This window comes from Trichoplusia ni, chromosome 28 (genome assembly GCF_003590095.1).
Source record: "Trichoplusia ni isolate ovarian cell line Hi5 chromosome 28, tn1, whole genome shotgun sequence".
In the NCBI taxonomy this organism is placed as follows: Eukaryota; Metazoa; Arthropoda; class Insecta; order Lepidoptera; family Noctuidae; genus Trichoplusia; species Trichoplusia ni.
The window spans coordinates 1,980,220-1,997,301 of NC_039505.1; the positions used below are offsets into that span (position 1 = coordinate 1,980,220).

Genomic DNA, 17,082 nt, shown 5'->3' on the forward strand with positions numbered 1-17,082 from the left:
TTTAACCTTCGCAAATACGACCATGTGTCTGTTTACCGTACCCAACTGCGCTGGCTGCCGATCCGGGAGCGCCGAAGTGTACGAACTCTTTCATTTCTCTAATTGTATGTATTAGCTGTCTATTATATATATAGGTAGATATATTTGTGTGTATATGTGTTATTTCTGATTATACACCCACTCCCCGTTTCTCTGCACCACCTCTTGGTTGACTGGTAGAGAATGCCTTTGGCATTAAGTCCGCCATTGTACTTGTTTGTATAAGAAGTATAAAATAAATAAATTACCCCACATACAATTACCTACGTTTGGGGGTAAGTACGAAGAGTGGCAAACGTTTTATGATATGTTTTCATCATTAATACATAACAATAAGAAATTTTCGTCGGTACAAAAATTACAATACCTCAAAACTAATCTGTGGGAGAAGCATTAAACCTATTAAGTAATTTTTCGACGACTGATGCAAATTATGAAGAAGCATGGCGGCAGCTAGTTCGGCGATACAATAACAAGCGTTATAACTGCAATGCCATAATGAGGACTTTATTTGGCATAAAGAAAATTCAAACCGAGTCAGCCAATGCAATTAGGAGTTTGTTGGATACGACGTCGACTTATCTGACTGAATCTAGTTACGCCAACGTGTCCGTCGTTTACTAAGTCGTCTCAAAATTAGACACAGAATCTGTCAAACAATGGGAACAGCAGGTCATGATGATGAATGATGAATTACGAGAAATTTTTTAGAGTACAGATTTAGGACTTTAGAAATGATAGATACGAATGGCAACCGCAACGCGAAACAAGTTAAACCTACTACTAAGTCGAAATCCTTTCACGCATCAGTAGAGAAGGAAAAGGAGAACAAGTCAAATATTAAGTCTGAGGCCAAACCAGAATGTCCGATGTGTCATGAAGGTCATTATCTTTGCCAGTTCCAGCGTTTTAACCAAATGACGCCTAAGAAAAGACAGGATTTCGTACAAACGAGTAAATTATGTTTTAATTGCCTGGCACCAACGCATGCAGTAGTTAAGTGTCGTCGTACATTCAGCTGTAGGAAATGTGGGAGAAGACATCACACGATGTTACACGTTGAGAGAGAGAACCAGGAGCCAGCCAGTAATCGAGAGCAGGCGGCCGTAGGGTCACCGAGTGAACAACAACAAGAGAGAGCGAGTACAACACGAGGTGACACTACCATTACAGCTACATTGTCTAGGCGAGAGTTGCAACCCAACAGTGTACTACTGGCGAAGGCGAAGGTTAAGGTATGCCGGTCAAACGGTTTTAAACAATTAATTCGTGCTTTTGTATCGGAGTCAACTGTACAATTATTAGGTCTTGCTCGCAAACCAATGAGTGGCTGGGTGTCAGGGCTAGGAGATGGACGTATAAGGATTAAGAATACGGTTTCACTTCGTCTAGAATCACGTCATAACCCAGCTAACTACGTTATCGTTAACACTTATGTTTTACATACCCTAACGTCATTACTTCCTTCAACTAACGTGAGCACTTCCGAATGGGCAGACATTGACAATCTTCCTTTAGCTGATCCTACATACGCGACGCCAGGTAACATCGATATTTTGTTAGGTGCAGAAGTTTATAGCGAGATATTACTTGATGGTGTGATGAAGCATCTTGATTGTAACGTAATTGCTCAAAATACGGTGTTTGGTTGGATTTTGTCAGGACAAGTGTCAAGAAGAGAAGAGTATAATAAAGTTATGAGAGAGTACTTAAGCATGAATCATATGAGACTAGTGAATGAGAGTGAGTTGCAAGAGTCCAAGGTAGTCTATCTTCCCCATCATGCAGTGGTGAGAGAAGACCACCACTAAAGTAGAGTCGTCTTTGACGCCTCGAGCAAAGGTGATAATAATATATCATTAAATGATGAGCTGCTGGTTGGACCGAGGTTAAAACCAGACTTAAGCGACATCTTGATGAGATGGCGTCAGCATAAAATATGCATCGTATCCGATATTATTAAGATGTATAGAATGGTGAAAGTGGCGGATGAAGACAGAGATATTTAGAGAGTTGTCTGGCGATTTGATCAGTCAGAACCCATACAACGTTATAAATTATTACGTTTAACTTTTGGTAGAGCATGTGCATCGTACTTAGCTGTCAAGGTGTTACACAGACTTGCAGAGTTAGAAAGTGAAAAGTATCCATTAGCGGCGAGAATAACAAAACAATTTTTATTATATGGATGATTTAATGACTGGGTCTGATACGGTTAATGAGGAGATAAAAAATTATGAGGAGATGAATGAGTTAATGAGAAATGGAGGTTTTGAGTTACAGAAATGGAGTAGCAACAATAATGATTTTTTAGAGCAGATTGGCAAAACTGAGTTGAGTGATACACAGCCTATTAAATTAAATGATTTAATCAAAGTATTAGGATTGAGTTAGAATAGGAAAGAGGATAATTTTGAGTACGTAGTAAACTTACCTGAACCTAAATATTTAGTCACAAAAAGACAAGTATTATCTGAAGTTGCGAAATTGTATGACTCTTTAGGTTGGATTGCCCCAGTGGTAGTTAATGCGAAGATTTTAATTCAGAAACTGTGGAAATCTGGTCTTGAGTGGGATGATAGTTTGACGAATGATTTAAGGGTTGAGTGGCTGAAATACAGAGAAGAGCTTATAGATTTGAAAAATCTTAAAATACCTAAGTGGGTAAACTTTACACAAAAATGCAAGAGAGAGTTACACGTTTTTTCCGATTCCTCAAAATCAGCCTTTGCGGCAGCAGTTTATATTAGAATCATTGATAGCTCAAATAGAGTGCATGTACATTTATTGTCCGCAAAGGCTCGAGTTGCTCCAATTGTAAAGGAGATTTCTATACCTCGACCGCGCCACCTTAGCAGCCAAGCAGCAAGCTTATATTTGAAGTATCTCAAGTGCTGGATATACCTAATGATAATCTCTATGGATGGACCGACTCCACCACAGTCTTAGCTTGGCTCAAGGGAGGTTCAAGTCGATGGGCAACATTTGTGAGCAATAGAGTATCCACCATATTAAATATTATGGATTACCGCCAATGGAATCACGTCTCATCAGAGACAAACCCTGCGGACTGTGCGTTACGTGGTCTGCAGCCCAAGGAGTTGAGTGAGCATACATTGTGGTGGAGAGGACTACAGTGGCTGTTAGGAACTACATTTAACACACAGACTAAATTCAATTCAATTATTATTTACTAGCTTGTGCCCGCGACTTCTTTCGCGTGGAATAGTGACTTCCGGCAGAAAAGTATAGATAGCTGTGTCCGCGACTCCGTCAGCGTGTAACTCCTTGTGTATTAAGTTAATGTATTGGTAATATTTATTATTATTATTTATATTGGTAATATTGTTTAGATCACGTTCACATAAGGCTTAACCCTTTATAAGACACAGAACTTAAAAATATTTATAGCTTTTAAACTTTATAATAATGTGTTAAGGTTCAAATTCTGGTGGCAATATAAGTACCACTGCCTTATAAAGGTAAGGTAAAGGTACCTATAAAACGAAAATACTTTAGTGCAAAGCTTCCGGGTAAACTATATTGAAAGTTGACCCGTCCGGCACGTGAACATAAAGACTTTTAGAACTGCTAACACGGGAAAGAGCAACATACAACTGACCATGTGAGAAACAACTGACACTGAGATCTACTCCAGCAACACGAAAAGTCTGCCCTTGAGCCTTGTTAATTGTCATTGCATAACACACCGATACTGGGAATTGCGTCCTTTTAAATTGGAATGGAAAATTATTTGGTATTAAGGGTATTCTGGGAATAAAGACGGTTTCTCCTGCACCGCAACCTGTTAAAATTTGAGCCTCGATTATATTTTGTTGCAACTGGGTTACTTTTAGTCGAGTTCCATTGCAAAGTTGTGGTGGTTTTAAATTTCGGAGCATAATAATCGGTATCCCAATTTTTAAACAAATTTCATGAGAGGGAAGTCCGGGCATATTTAAAGAATTTAAAAATTCTATCGGGTAATTAGTGGCTTCTTGTTCATCGACCATTCTATTTATTGATCTATAAACTTTGCTTTCCCTCTGTATATTCGACAGTATTTTGTTATTGATCTCAGATGCCTGGTCATTGCGAGGAGTTAAAATAGATCTTTCGCATAGCCAAGAATTGTCCCTATTTAATATATTTGTTACGTCACCGTAAACCGACGATATAAGATGTGGTTGAGATTGCACCATACAACATAATTCAGGCGTCAGTATAAGTTTTCCTTGGTGTAGTTGTGGATAGGTACCTTCACCAATCTTTAATAATGTGTCAGAAAATTGACTATCATCCGGGTTATCTCCAGTTCTCACTCGCATATTTATAGTCAAATGCACCGATTGTATATCTCGCCATAAATAAGAGCTTTTCAGGCAAGCCCTAACCTCATCAGCTCGGGTTCCCCGTGGTATTACCGGTAAGGTTTGTCGGAAATCACCACAAAATAAAACCGTGATACCGCCCATTGGTCGATCATTTTATCTTATATCCCTTAAAGTTCTGTCTACCGCTTCTACTCCTTTTCGATGGGCCATCGTACATTCATCCCATATGATTAAACTACACTCGCGTAATACCTTAGCTTTGTCGCTATTTCTTGAAATACTACAGGTTGGATTTTCCGTGCGATCTAAATCAATTGGTATTTTAAACATACTGTGAGCAGTTTTACCTCCTGGTAGCAATGTTGCAGCTATCCCTGATGAAGCTACGGCAAGAGCAATTTTACGCTGATTTCGAACATAAGCCAATATTAATTTAGTCAAAAAGGTTTTTCCAGTTCCTCCAGGTGCATCTAAAAACCATATTGTTCCCAAATTATTTTGAACACTATTGCACACGCGGTCATAAACTGAACGTTGTTCTGCAGTCATCATTGGGACACCGTTTTCTAATGTTGTCAGCAGTTCCGTTAAATTGTAACCAATCTCTACGGAATATTCCCTATTAGTTACCTCTCCGACTGAGGTTGGTGTTGGCAAACCATATTCACAGAGTGATTTACCGCCTACTGCTGTTAAGTCATCCTGAAGAGCTAATAAGCACTGATTTATGGCAAGATCACGGAAATTATCATTAGTTGTGCCTTCATCATTGTTAGGTATATTTCTAAGAAAGTCTTCTGAAAATTTTTCTTTATATTTTTCCCATAATGTTACAGCATCTGACAAATTACAAAATGTGAGTAATGTTACAAATAAATGGCGTAACCGTCGTGGATTATCACTAACACAGGATTCTGCTAAAGCGTCATCCCAATGCTGATCATTTTCAAGCAAATGACGCGCTTGGCAAGCTGCTTGATAAGTGGGATAAACAACATCGTCTACTTTTCTCAAATCTATAAATGAGGTTGGTCCTCGCACGGTATGTAATAATAATCGCAAATAGAAACACTCAGCGTTGTTAGGATGAACGGTGTACACTCTACCAAGAACATGTTCTTTAAAAATACCTGACTCGCCATCTACAGGCCTGCCACGGCGTCTTCGATTAAAGACACCCCGTTGCTTATCGTAGGTATAATACGATGGAACTTCCTCATACAAAAGAGATTTTGCAAAATCATCAGTTTGGCAAAGTCGAAAGAATGCTAATAAACTTGTTTGTCTAGGGTTCTCTAACCGTTCTGTGACATTTTCGGCGTTGAAATATATACGTTGGCCGCCTTCAAGATGAACATCCAGATGAGTCACAGGTGGATATCTTTCGTGAATGTTGAAACTTAAGATCCGCCACACAGCTTCTGAAGAACTTATATATCTGCCTGACTGAAATCTTGTAACTTCATCATGTTCATTTCTCAAAGCAAATGTAGCTTGGTCACTGCCCTTATTAATATACTTACAAATATATTTTATTGACTCTACACTATTACACATTTCAACATTTATGTGAGCTTGAAATGCTCTGGACAACACAGGAGAATACGGAACGACCCACCTATTATCTAAAGTAACTTGTTGTCCAGACACTCGCTTTTCAACAGTAAAACCATCATTATCTCTTGAACGGCGACGATATAATGGGTATCCATCATGTCCTGTTACAGTGCCATCCACTAAGGCTTTTGGATATCTTTTAGTGCAACGACCGTCTTGCATGCAAGGAGAATTCCCGTTAAACGAACCACATGGACCATGTATCATATGAGTTTTAACAATGTCGTATAACACGGGATCTGCAATCGGACTTGGAATTTCAGCACTGATTAAACTGTCTACATCATTAGGTCGAACCTTATCTTTTAACCAAAGCAGGATATGTGCGTGAGGTAAGCCGCGTTTTTGCCATTCAATACTATACATATAACACAATACTTCTCCAAAAAATTTATCTTTGGTAAGTAGATCTATCATTGATTTTAATTTTAAATGAAAAACTCTTGCTATGATATCATGGCGGTCATGCGGTGCTTGACCCTCAAGAAGCTCCCGAGTAATTTCATCCCACTTAGGATTGGTAGTTACAGTAATAAATAAGTCGGGACGTCCATATTTTCTTACGTAACAAAAAGCATCTTGAGTACGTTCGTGCATGTATCGTGGACCACCAGTAAAAGAAGAGGGCAAAATAACTAAACGACCCATATTCACCGTATCGTTATCTTGCTGCATGGCGTCGCGAAGGTGCACGTATTCTTCAACGCGCAGCTGCCTTTGATTAGATCGTATATAAACTAATCTTTCGGTTTCAATTTTTGCGTACATGTCTACAATAAACTGATTGAATAAGCCACGAAAACGTTGAAAGTATACAAACCTATTCCGTCTTACTTGCAAGTGGTAACAGTAAAATTGAAGGCATGAAATCTTTTTATTATAATTAGGTGCGCCTGTACGCGGATCAGTTTGGTATAAAGCAAAATTATAACCATCTTCCCCTCGACAGTATATCAAAGGATATTGCAAACTGTCGTAAGCCCTGTGGGTTTCATAAATACGTTGCAAACGATTATCTCTGGAACGGATAACGATATCACGCCTATCACATTCCTGGTCGACCAATACCACAGCAACTTCATTCGTGGATGGAGCATTATAACGCCCAGGGTGTTCCTGAGTTGGACGCCTATCGGCATTTATAACAATTTTATAATTGTTATCATCATCTCGAGGAAGAGCTTCTAATGCCGATTTAAAACTGCATACATACGAATTAACCTGATGCAACATGTTCTGAAGTTGTGATATGAGTTCAGTATTTAAATTCGGGAAATATTGATTTCTTATATTCGACTGTTCGTTGTAGTCGGATACAAAATATATTTGAAGAAACTTAGGTTGGTTTTCAGGCAAAAGGGATCCTATCAAATGGTAAACCTGACCTTGTATCTTAAAAGTAGGCATGAAATGACCTTCTGAGATTTGTTGAGCGCCAAAGGATGTCATTTGAAATGCACTATTATAAGTGCGAATATTATCTAAAAACTGTTTAGATTGTATATGTTCCCCTAAAAGTAGTGATTTCAAAGGTTCCGGTGGGTCTTCGAATGAAGGCAAATTTATTTTACCTGTAGAACAACAGAAACCAGCTGACTCCTTACTCCACTTTGAAGCATTACAAAAACGACATACCACGTTCATATCGCCTATTACAGAAGATGATCCATAATCAATTGTGAGGTTATAAGCAAACCCACTTTTATATTTGTCGGACCAAGCCACCGAATTTCTAGATTGATCTTCTATGTGTACATCTAAGTTATTAAGGCTATGTCGAAATCTGTCTGCAGTAAGACGGGCCTCTCGCTGTTCGTCCGTTTCAAGAGACCGAATATTTTCGATTCTTAATCTTTCATTAGACAAACTTACTGATCGTTCTTGTCTCAAAGAATTATAATATTCGCGTACCGACTCTAGTCGTTGTTCATGCTCATGTGCGTCTTCGAGAGATCGAATAACATTATGGTGCACCCTATCATTTGTCAAACGGTCTTCATATTGAGTTAAAGTTTCAGATTCTCGAGATAAAATATGACGTTCGCGGTCAGCTGTGAGACGCAATTCCCTCTCAGTGTAGGTTTCTGACTCGCGAGACAATATATGACGTTCGCGGTCAGCTGTGAGACGCAATTCCCTCTCAGTGTAGGTTTCTGACTCGCGAGACAATATATGACGTTCGCGGTCAGCTGTGAGACGCAATTCCCTCTCAGTGTAGGTTTCTGACTCGCGAGACAATATATGACGTTCGCGGTCAGCTGTGAGACGCAATTCCCTCTCAGTGTAGGTTTCTGACTCGCGAGACAATATATGACGTTCGCGGTCAGCTGTGAGACGCAATTCTCTGTCAGTGAAGGTTTCTGACTCGCGAGACAATATATGACGTTCGCGGTCAGCTGTGAGACGCAATTCCCTCTCAGTGTAGGTTTCTGACTCGCGAGACAATGTATGCCGTTCGCGGTCAGCAGTGAGACGCAATTCTCGTTGTGACGCAGTTTCAGCATCTCGGGATAACACATGTTGTTCTCGGTCAATGGTAAGCCTCAGCTCTCGTTGAGAAGAGCTTTGAGACGCCCGTGATGTAGCTCGTCTCGCTCTGTCAGCTGCTAATCGCATCTCTCTCTCTGGAGAGCTTTCATTGGCTCGAGAGGTTGAGGCACTAACTCTCATAGAGTTTAACCGATGTGCTCTTTCCTCTGCCGATTCTTGAGAACGCGCATTTCTCATCCTTTTAGCATCTCTCGAATTTCGAGATAAAGATGGTCGTTTTTTAGGTGGCATTGTGTATTTTTAATCGACGGTAACTGAAGCTACCTTACACTTACAATTACATATAGTTATTATGTAATAATTACGAAAATAAACTATTAATATAATAAAACACTACCAATTACGAAAATAAACTATTAATACAATTAAACACTACCAAAATAACTAATATAATAATAACGAAAATAAACTATTAATATAATTAAACACTACCAATTACGAAAATAAACTATTAATTTAATTAAACACTACCAATTACGAAAATAAACTATTAATTTAATTAAACACTACCAAATTACGAAAATAAACTATTAATACAATTAAACACTACCAAAATAAATAATATAAAAATTACGAAAATAAACTATTAATATAATTAAACACTACCAATTACGAAAATAAACTATTAATACAATTAAACACTACCAAAATAACTAATAGGTGTACCTACTACTAATACTATTAATCTAATACCTATTATATAAACTAACAACAAAACAATTCTAAAAATAAACTATTCAAGTCGTGCTGATAAGCACGGTTTGCAAATAACAATTATTGATTGTCAATAAGGTCGAACAGTCTGAACGTCTATTCGCATCAACAGCCAAATATTGTATGACGCTCGAGCGCGGACCCCCCGCCTTTTTACACCTCCCGCCACGACGCGCGTCGAGCGCGGCAACCGATACACAAAAATAATCCTTATAGCATGACTCTGTATTCACGCGCGATTTCTTATTATTTCATGTATAACTTTGGTGTTTCTACACCGATTTACATGATTCTTTTTTTATTGAATAGGTAATAATGTTAACTTTTTTAATTGGGGATGAGTGATAGTGTTGTAAACGTTAGAGTAGACAAATACAATCAGAAATCTCCGAATTGCTAAGCTATCGGGAGTTTCACGTGTTATTGTGAGTCAACCATAAAAGTTAGACATATGCTGTCGAGGAATATTTTTTATATAATTTTAGGGAGAATATTTCCGTCATACATGATTTCTATGTAGCTTTAACCTATAAGCCTGCACTCGTGACGGAAGCTTAAAAAATGGAGTAACTTACCCCGTTTTCCCAATATTTCCCTTCACTGCTCTGCTCCTATTGGTCGTAGCGTAATGAAAAGTATACTATAACCTGCCCAAGAGTATGAAGAATAATTGTGCCAAATTTCGTTAAAATCCGTCGAGTACCGTCGAGTTTTTGTTTCTATAACGAATATACAGACAGACAGACAGACAGACAGACAGACAGACAAAAATTTTACTGATTGCATTTTTGGCATCAGTAGCGATCCCTAACCACCCCTTGATAGTTATTTTTTAAATATATTTTATGTACAGAATTGACCTCTTTACAGATTTATTATAAGTATAGATAGATATATAGATTAAGGAACAAAATAACAATCATGAAACGTAACCTTATCCACCGCAAATCATTAGACATTAAATCAGCACATAACAATCAAAGAAATAACAAGAAAGATATAAAATTAGGAAAATGTAAGTCTCACGATCCTTGAGCGATGTAGCTGCCTCGAATGACACCCGACAAATTAATCCGAGAATGGTGTGGAGTTTGCTTTTATAGGCTCTTAAAAAGCTGTCATTCCTTGACTCCTAACACGGCCGCTCCTGACTACAAGTCGTCCTCGGCTTTTCGGGACGCGCCTGCAGCGGGATGCTGTTCTGTTCCCACCTCCTCGTCTAAGCTTGGCATGGATAACCCAATCGAGGGTGGCGCTGGGTTGTCGCCTTCCAAGTGATCTGACCTATTTTCAGCCTTCAGCATCGTCAGCCGAAAGGTTTTGTTTTGGTTATTCACACAAACAACACAAGTATACTGATCACCTAATATAATTGCACAAATAGAAAAACGGCTAACAATATAAGATAGCAGGAGTCCCAACCATCTCATATTTAAGGTTGCCTTATACATTACCACAGCGGTTAACATTACGTAAGTGACAGCAACCAACGTTGAGCGACGCTTTCGCAGTGGGTCGTATCCCATGGTTAGGCGACACACGCCTCTGAAGAGTCCATCCATACGCGACTAACGCGGTTGTGGGGACCTCGTCCCATTGTTGGGCGACTTACGCCATTGGGACTAACCCGAATGTTGGGCGACTAACGCCGTTGGGACAAACCCGTGTGTTTGGCGACTAACGCTGTTGGGACTAACCCGTATGTTTGACGACGTCCTATTGTAGAGCGGCTAGCACCACAGGGACTAACGTTTCTGTAACCTAAAACAGAATAAATTTTACATACTCACTTTCAAAAAAAGCAGCACAACTTTCTGGGCACCATTCTCCTTTCCATGGCACCATGTATTGCGAGGCTGCTCGGGTGGTTTTCCCGCAGCTTCCACTGAGAAGTTTAAGTTCGTAGCGCCCATTAGGTAAGACTTTAGTCACTCTATATGGTCCTCGCATCCCGGGGTCTAACTTGCCCGTTGATTGCGAGTACTTATGCAGTGCAGGTCTGAACCAAGTTCGGATATCCACTGCACAAAGACCGTAGACTCAAACATCCTACCCTGGTCGGTGACTAATAGTCTGGGAACTCCAAACAAAGAAACGGCCTGAGACATGACGCGTTTTAACTCACTGGTGTCTTGGTGATTGATAGGGTACAACATGCAGAACTTTGTAAAGGCATCAACTAGTATTAAGATAAATTTGTAACCTTCCGGTTCTGGCAGTGGCCCCAAGGCATCGACATGAACGGTATCGAAAGGAGATTCCGGTTTTGACTAGGATGAAATATTATGAAGCGGCGCCCGCGGCACTCGCTTTTTAGAAATACATGCTAAACAATGGGGGACATATTTAAACACAAATTGGCGGAGCCCGGGGAACCAGAAATGTTTTAGGATGACATGTAGAGTTTTATCAGCGCCAACGTGCTCATGCTCATCGTGAAAAATTCGCAAAAGGCTGAGTCGATGGCCCTTGGGTATAAAGCAGAGCAGACGTGCCTCTTCACCGACTGGCGTAAATTTATAATGTAGAATGCCACCACGTGCCTCCCACAATCAGTACCAGTTTGTAAGAGTACTGCCCCATAACCGACGGAGCTTGCATCGGTGTGAACCTCTGTGTCAAGTTCAGGGTTAAAAATAGTAAAGACAGGCTCGCTAGTCAGGGGTTCCAGGCAGAAAACCTCCTCGTGTGCTTGGTGGCTGCTGGTCCCTTACGGATGCGTCCGAGGGGAAGAGCAGTCACTGGGCCGGGGCACCCTGGGCACGCATAGCAATCGTCTCGTGACTTGGGCACAGATTACTAAATAGTTACTACGTAACAGATACTTCACTCAGTACAAAATTTCTAATGCCTACTGCTATAAGAGCCTACTCCGTCGTTATCAACCGCTGCATGCTAAAATGTGCTTAAATACCCAAGCGCACAGCTGTGATTGTTTTGCACCGCGCGATCCCACAACAATCGCAGGGCTGCCGCTTCAATAAAATTAAATTTACATAACTTTTTGTGTCATTTTTTTGAGAACTGGATATATTCTGACTTATATGTGGTAGCTTAAAAGTCATTTCTAAATTATTATTTTTATAAATTGGTTTTGACCGTGCTTTAATGTGTAGGTAAAATAAAAAAATCTTTAAAAGTTACATGTGTTTTATTTTTATATATTTTTGTATACATTTTTTACCCTTTCTAAATTCTCCGTTATTAAATTTTAGGGTGGAAAATATCCTGAATGTAATAAAAAGTTTTATGAGATATTGTTTCGGAAAACAAGGGCAGAGAGAATCAAAATGTATGTCATTTAAAATTTCAAATATAGTACTACCCGGCATTTGTTTCATATTTTTTTCAAAATAATGAATAAACATAGTCTCAAGTTTTCTTATATAATTATAAAACGCATCTGTTGGCACTTTTAACTTTCCGTAAAAAGACGACGTTTTGTTGAACGCTTTAAAATAGAAAAATGATAAGTGTTTATCCCTTCTTTTACTTGATGTGCACCCATCTACAGCACATAAGGCACCAGACGGCATCGTAGGTACGCGTACGAACAAATGAAACTATTAAAATTAATAACGTGCGTACGCGTCGCTTGCGAAAACCTCACTGCATTTGGTCCGCACAAGGCCCGAGACCGCTCGGCCGAGCGGTAGGCAGTTATAGCGCGCAAGTACATAGACTGACGGAGGCCTGACTTGGGGCAATTCTTGTGTGTGGCGAATTTCTGCCGGAGCGGAGGAGTCGCTCCCGAAGGCTCCCTGTCTGCGTTCTGCAGCTGCAGAGTGCATGCCTAGGGAGTGAGGTGGGGTAGACCGCGGGCCGTTGCTCCGGCCCGTGGTCTAGGGGTTGCCGCGGCGTATAGGTCGCGGCAAGACCGAAGAGGGTAAGACCGTGGGCTACTCCTCTGCCCGCGGGATGGGAACGTAGGTTCGAATAGGTTAAGTTAGAAATAGGATTGTTAAAAAAAAAAATAGTTTGTAGACACCGAGCAGCGGGCGGTATATCCTGCACCAGAGGCATCCGCGGGCCTCGGGAGGATCAAATAACCTCCCAAAAGAGCGGCAGCATCGCCTTGGGGAAGCGATGTGCGCAACACCCAATCGTAAAAAATGATGTCTGACACAGGGAATTTTGTTGTGTCATGCGATCCGGCTGTCGCCCGGCGCTCGCAGGTATCCGGGCCTGCGAGTGTGAAATTGGTTACCGATGGACGCGCAGGGGTAGGCGACTAGGCCCCTGTCGCTGATAATATCACTGGCAGCACAGAAAATGCCGAGGAGCGGCCTTCGCGTGGTTCAAGCGTGCTTCGATGGGAAGTGGTTCGGCGGGTCAGTCCTCAGATGAGGACGGCCTGCCGGCTCCGAAGCTGCCGACTGAGAGGAGAGGTCGGCAGACATCGAGGGGGCGAGTGCTTCGCGACCGCGGAGGGACGCACAGGGCAGGTTTGTGCGTTCCAATGCCCAGGCGGCCAGCGAAGCAGAAAGTGACGTGGGGGTCACCACGGAGGACCCTGGCGGCGAAAGCGGTGCCTCGCTGGGGAGCTCGAAGGCGGAGCTCAACGCCGCCAGAAGGGAGAAGCACAAAGCCGTCGCGGCCGACGAAGTGTCGGCGATGGCAGATCGCGCACGTGAGCGACGCGCTGCCCTCACGGCCGAAGAGACCTCCGGCGGCAAGTCGCTGCGCTGAGCGAGCAGCAGCAGCGACGCACGCCGCCCACTGCCACCGCGGCGGTGGTGGCCCCGTCTCCCGCACCGAGACCGGCAAGCGCTCGTTCCGACGACGAGGTCGAGCGGATAGTCCGGCTCTGCATGCTCCAGTGCGGGAGCATGGTCAATGCCCGCATAGAGGCGGTGTCTCGGCGCCTCCCTCCGGAAACCCTCCGTCCGCCCCTAGCGGCCGATGCAAGACGGAGGCTGGAGGAGCTGCCGAGGCCTGCGCCTCGCCAGGGGAAGCCCACGGGGGGCGTCAAGAAGCCCGGGGAGGGAGCCCCGCTAAGTGTTCAGCCCACGACGGCCGGCTCTAAGGGTGAGAGCTGGGCGACAGTCGTGGGCCGCAAGAAGGCCCGCACTCAGTAGCAGCGCGCGCTCCAGGCCCTACGGCAAAGGCGGCTGTGCAGCCTGCGCGACGGACAGCCAAAGGCGGTCGCAAAGGACCGAAGGTGCGTGCCCGGCGTTCCGAGGCCGTGACGCTGACGTTGCAGCCCGGGGCTGCGGCGTTACGTACCAGTCGGTCATTGCCGAGGCCAAGGCCAAGATCAAATTGTCAGATCTTGGCCTCCAGTCCGTCACCCTCAGGCAGACCGTCACGGGTGCGCGGCTGTTCGAGGTGGCCGGTGCTGCGAGCGGCAGCGCTGAAAAGGCGGAGGCTCTGGCCGCCAAGATGAGGGAGGTCCTCAACGCCGAGGACGTCCGGGTCTCCAGACTGGTGAAAACCGCAGAGGTGCGGATCACTGGTCTGGCCGATTTCGTGACCCCCGAGAAGTGGTGGCGGCCGTTGCCCGTAGCGGAGAGTGTCCGCCGGATAGGGTGCGGGCCGGCGACATACGCACCGACGCCACCGGACTCGGTGCAGTCTGGGTTCGGTGCCTCGTGGCGTCGGCGAAGAAGATCGCCTTAGCTGGCGAAGTGCGGGTGGGCTGGGTTGCAGCGAGGGTAAAACTCCTGCAACCCCGGGCTTTGAGGTGCTTCCGGTGCCTGGAAATGGGGCACGTCCGGGCAAAGTGCACCTCCGCAGCAGACCGTAGCGATCTCTGCTATCGCTGCGGTCAGCCCGGTCACAAGGCGGCCCAGTGTTCCGCCGCGCTTAACTGCTGCCTGTGTTCGGCCGCGGGGAGGCCGGCGGGACACAGATTGGCCTGTGGCATGCCCACCAGCACTGCCAAAAGGTTAGAGAAGAAGAGCTCCAAGCCTGCCAGGGTAACCTCGCAGCCCCCGCAGGCTGGTAGCTCCGCGACCGACTCCCGGTCCGGGACTGTTGCCGGGGGAATGGATTGTCAATAATGGCGCAATTCCATTTCCTCCAGGGCAACATCAATCACTCTACCAGAGCTCAGGATCTTCTACTCCAGAGCATGGCAGAGTGGTCGATCGACGTGGCTGTGGTCGCCGAGCCGTACTTCGTCCCCGCCCGTGGCAACTGGTTGGGGTGCGCTGACGGTTTGGTGGCCATTATTGGCGGGACTCTGATTGTTACAACTTTAGAGGATGTAATGGTGCCAATCAAAGTAAAATACTCCGAAAATTAGCGAAATTAGGTTTAATATAATAATTAAAAGTTACACGGACAATGGTTGTCAAGCAAGTGAACGATGACATTGAATATTACTAATACGCGCCGAAACGCCTATGCAATTTTCAATAGTTACATGTTTCTCAACTTTTGCTATTCATTTAGAACAGGCGTTTACGCCTGAACATATTCCCGGCCGTTGAAAGGTAGTTTCAACCGTTTATGTCTTCAGCTGAGGGAAGTTTGCAGAGGCGCACAAAGGCGCGTCGCACGCAGCCCTTGGTGGTGAGGACGTCTGCCACTCTGGATATCCCGTCAGGTCCGGGTATGAGACGAAGTACGCGGCCGAGTTTCCAAGTGAGAGGGGGCGCATTGTCATCAGCTAGCAGCACCATATCTCCCACGTCCAGCTTTGACGTGTTTGTCCGCCATTTTGTCCTTTGTTGTAATTCAGAGAGGTATTCCTTCTGCCACCTTCTCCAGAAATGTTGCCTCAGCTTCTCAAGGCGCATATAGCGTCGCAATTGGCCTTCCTTCACGTCTTCCAGGTTTGGTGTTGGCAGAGCGATCAGCGGTCGGCTAATGATGAAATGTCCTGGGAAGAGGGAAAGGAGGTCGTTAGGACTGGATGAGAGGGGACACAAGGGACGGCTATTGAGAATCGCCTCCACTTGTGCGAATAAAGTAGACAGTTCCTCGAACGTCAAGTGACATTCGCCTAAAACTCGTCGTAACAAATGTTTTGCCGGCTTAACCCCGGCTTCCCATATGCCACCAAAATGAGGAGTGTAAGCCGGAATGAATTTAAAATTTATAGATTGCTGACTTGCAAAGTCAACTAAAGGTTCATGATTCTGTTTGATGAACGAGCCTATTTCTTTCCCGGCAGCTACAAAATTAGTACCATTGTCACTAAATATTTCAGTTGGCTTGCCACGACGAGATATAAATCGTTTTAATGACATAATAAATGCATCCTTTGTTAAGTCACTGACTGCTTCAAGGTGTATACATTTATAACGAAGGCAAACAAAAAGACATAAGTAACATTTTACAATGCGACAGCCTCGACCTTTACGGTTAACTATGTAAAATGGGCCAGCAAAGTCAAGGCCAACGGATAAAAATGGTTAGTCTGGCGTTATTCGTTGAGACGGTAAATTACCCATTTTAGGTTGTTAAGTTGTACCTCTTAATCGCCTGCAGCGTACACAGTTATTGACTGTGCGCCTCGCTAGTATCCTACCGTTAATTGGCCATATTGTTTCTCTGACAGTAGCCAATAACATTTTAGGACCGGCATGCATAGTGTTAATATGCTGTCTAATGAAATAAAGTTTTGTTAACGTATGCGTAGCATGAAGTAATATTGGATGTTTCTTTTCAAATGAATAACTGGACGCATCGATTCGTCCACCGACACGAATTAACTTGTTTTCATCTAAGAAAGGCGATAATGCTATTTTTGCTATTTTTATTTAATTGTTTACCAGTTAACAACAGATCGTATAGAAAAGGATTGACCTTGGGAGATAACACAAAGCGAGCGGAATGACTCACGCAACTCATTAGCGGACAATGTTGCAACTCGTTTGTT

At 43.4% G+C, this 17,082-nt stretch overlaps 1 protein-coding gene across 1 annotated transcript; it reads right to left on the minus strand.

Moving 5' to 3' along the window:
* Positions 1-15,595: 15,595 nt before the first annotated feature.
* Positions 15,596-16,684, minus strand: LOC113506045. Its single transcript, XM_026888905.1, has one exon. It carries the CDS (start codon positions 16,448-16,450, stop codon positions 15,698-15,700), a length of 753 nt encoding a protein of 250 aa, XP_026744706.1. The 5' UTR covers positions 16,451-16,684; the 3' UTR covers positions 15,596-15,697.
* Between the last annotated feature and the right edge of the window lie 398 nt (positions 16,685-17,082).

Bases quoted from the DNA above. Each gene is read 5' to 3' on its own strand.
- LOC113506045 (XM_026888905.1), bottom strand. From the start codon at position 16,450: ATGTCATTAAAACGATTTATATCTCGTCGTGGCAAGCCAACTGAAATA.